Source organism: Numida meleagris, unplaced genomic scaffold, assembly GCF_002078875.1.
Source record: "Numida meleagris isolate 19003 breed g44 Domestic line unplaced genomic scaffold, NumMel1.0 unplaced_Scaffold392, whole genome shotgun sequence".
Taxonomy (NCBI): domain Eukaryota; kingdom Metazoa; phylum Chordata; class Aves; order Galliformes; family Numididae; genus Numida; species Numida meleagris.
This window is the reverse complement of record NW_018364614.1, coordinates 10,028-11,817: the sequence shown is the minus strand read 5'-3', so window position 1 is coordinate 11,817 and position 1,790 is coordinate 10,028. Positions and strand designations below refer to the sequence as shown.

Genomic DNA, 1,790 nt, shown 5'->3' with positions numbered 1-1,790 from the left:
CCCTTCATGTCCCCTTGTCCTTCTGTCCCCCTAATGTCCCCATGTCCCCCTATGTCCCCATGTCCCCTTCATGTCCCCGTGTCCTTCTGTCCCACAAATGTCCCCATGTCCTCACACTGTCCCCATGTCCTTATGTCCCCCTAATGTCCTCATGTCCCCTCGCTGTCCCCATGTCCTTCTGTCCCCCTAATGTCCCCATGTCCCCTTCATGGCCCCGTGTCCTTCTGTCCCCCTGATGTCCCCATATCCCCTTCATTCCCCCCTTGTCCTTCTGTCCCCCTAATGTCCCCATGTCCCCTTCATGTCCCCGTGTCCTTCTGTCCCCCTAATGTCCCGCTGTCCCCTTGGTGTCCCCGTGTGCGCGGGGTGCTCAGGCTGCTGCACGCGGAGCGGCGGCTGCTGCAGAACGCGGTGCGCAACGTCCTGGACGGGGAACTGCTGCAGCGCTTCCTCTACCTCAGCACCATGGAGCGCGGGGAGCTGGCCAAGAAGATCGGCACCACCCCCGACATCGTGAGCGCCCGCGGCTGTGGGGCGGCTGTGGGGCTGGGAGTGGGGTTATGGGGCGGATGTGGGGCTAGGAGTGGGGTTATGGGGCGGATGTGGGGCTGGGAGTGGGGTTATGGGGCGGTTATGGGGAGGTTATGGGGCTAGGAGTGGGGTTATGTGGCTGGGAGAGGGGTTATGGGGTGGATATGGGGCTAGGAGTGGGGTTATGGGGTGGTTATGGGGCTAGGAGCAGGGTTACGTGGCTAGGAGTGGGGATATGGGGTGGATGTCAGTTATGGGGTGGTTATGGGACTGGATGTGGGGCTGGGAGTGGGGTTATGTGGCTGGGAGTGGGGATATGGGGTGGATATGGGGCTAGGAGTGGGGTTATGTGGCTGGGAGAGGGGTTATGGGGTGGTTATGGGGCTAGGAGTGGGGTTATGGGGTGGCTGTGGGGCTGGGAGGGCACTTATGGGGAGGATGTGGGGCTGTGGGGGTCAGTTATGGGGCGGTTATGGGGCTGGATGTGGGGCTGGGAGTGGGGTTATGGGGCTAGGAGTGGGGTTATGTGGCTGGGAGTGGGGATATGGGGTGGCTATGGGGCTAGGAGTGGGGTTATGGGGCAGCTGTGGGGCTGGGAGGGTGGTTATGGGGCTGGGAGTGGGGTGGGGAGGAAGGTCATGGGGCGGTTATGGGGCTAGGAGTGGGGTTATGGGGCGGTTATGGGGCTGGGAGGGCGGTTATGGGGTGGGTGTGGGGCTGGGAGGGCGGTTATGGGGCAGTTATGTGGCTGGGAGTGGGGATATGGGGTGGATATGGGGCTAGGATTGGGGTTATGGGGCGGCTGTGGGGCTGGGAGGGCGGTTATGGGGCGGTTATGGGGCTAGGAGTGGGGTTATGTGGCTGGGAGAGGGGTTACGGGGTGGATATGGGGCTAGGAGCGGGGTTATGGGGCAGTTATGGAGCTAGGAGGGCAGTTATGGGGCTGGATGTGGGGCTGGCCAAGAAGATCGGCACCACCCCCGACATCGTGAGCGCCCGCGGCTATGGGGCGGATGTGGGGCTGGGAGTGGGGATATGGGGCAGATGTGGGGCTGGGAGCGGGGTTATGGGGCTAGGAGTGGGGTTATGTGGCTGGGAGTGGGGATATGGGGTGGATATGGGGCTAGGAGTGGGGTTATGGGGCGGCTGTGGGGCTGGGAGGGCAGTTATGGGGCTGGGAGGGCGGTTATGGGGCGGCTGTGGGGCTGGGAGGGCAGTGTTGGGGCTGGGAGTGGGGTTATGGGGTGGCTGTGGGGCTG

The 1,790-nt window shown here is 63.3% G+C and overlaps 1 protein-coding gene across 1 annotated transcript in view; it reads left to right on the top strand.

Annotated features, from left to right (window-relative positions):
- Positions 1-282: 282 nt before the first annotated feature.
- The window catches only part of LOC110391508 (cleavage and polyadenylation specificity factor subunit 1-like), a 5,487-nt gene continuing 3,979 nt past the window's right edge, over positions 283-1,790 (top strand). The window contains exon 1 of the mRNA XM_021383404.1: positions 283-513. Coding sequence (XP_021239079.1) covers positions 283-513 — 231 coding nt within the window. The remainder of the gene's footprint in view (positions 514-1,790) is intronic.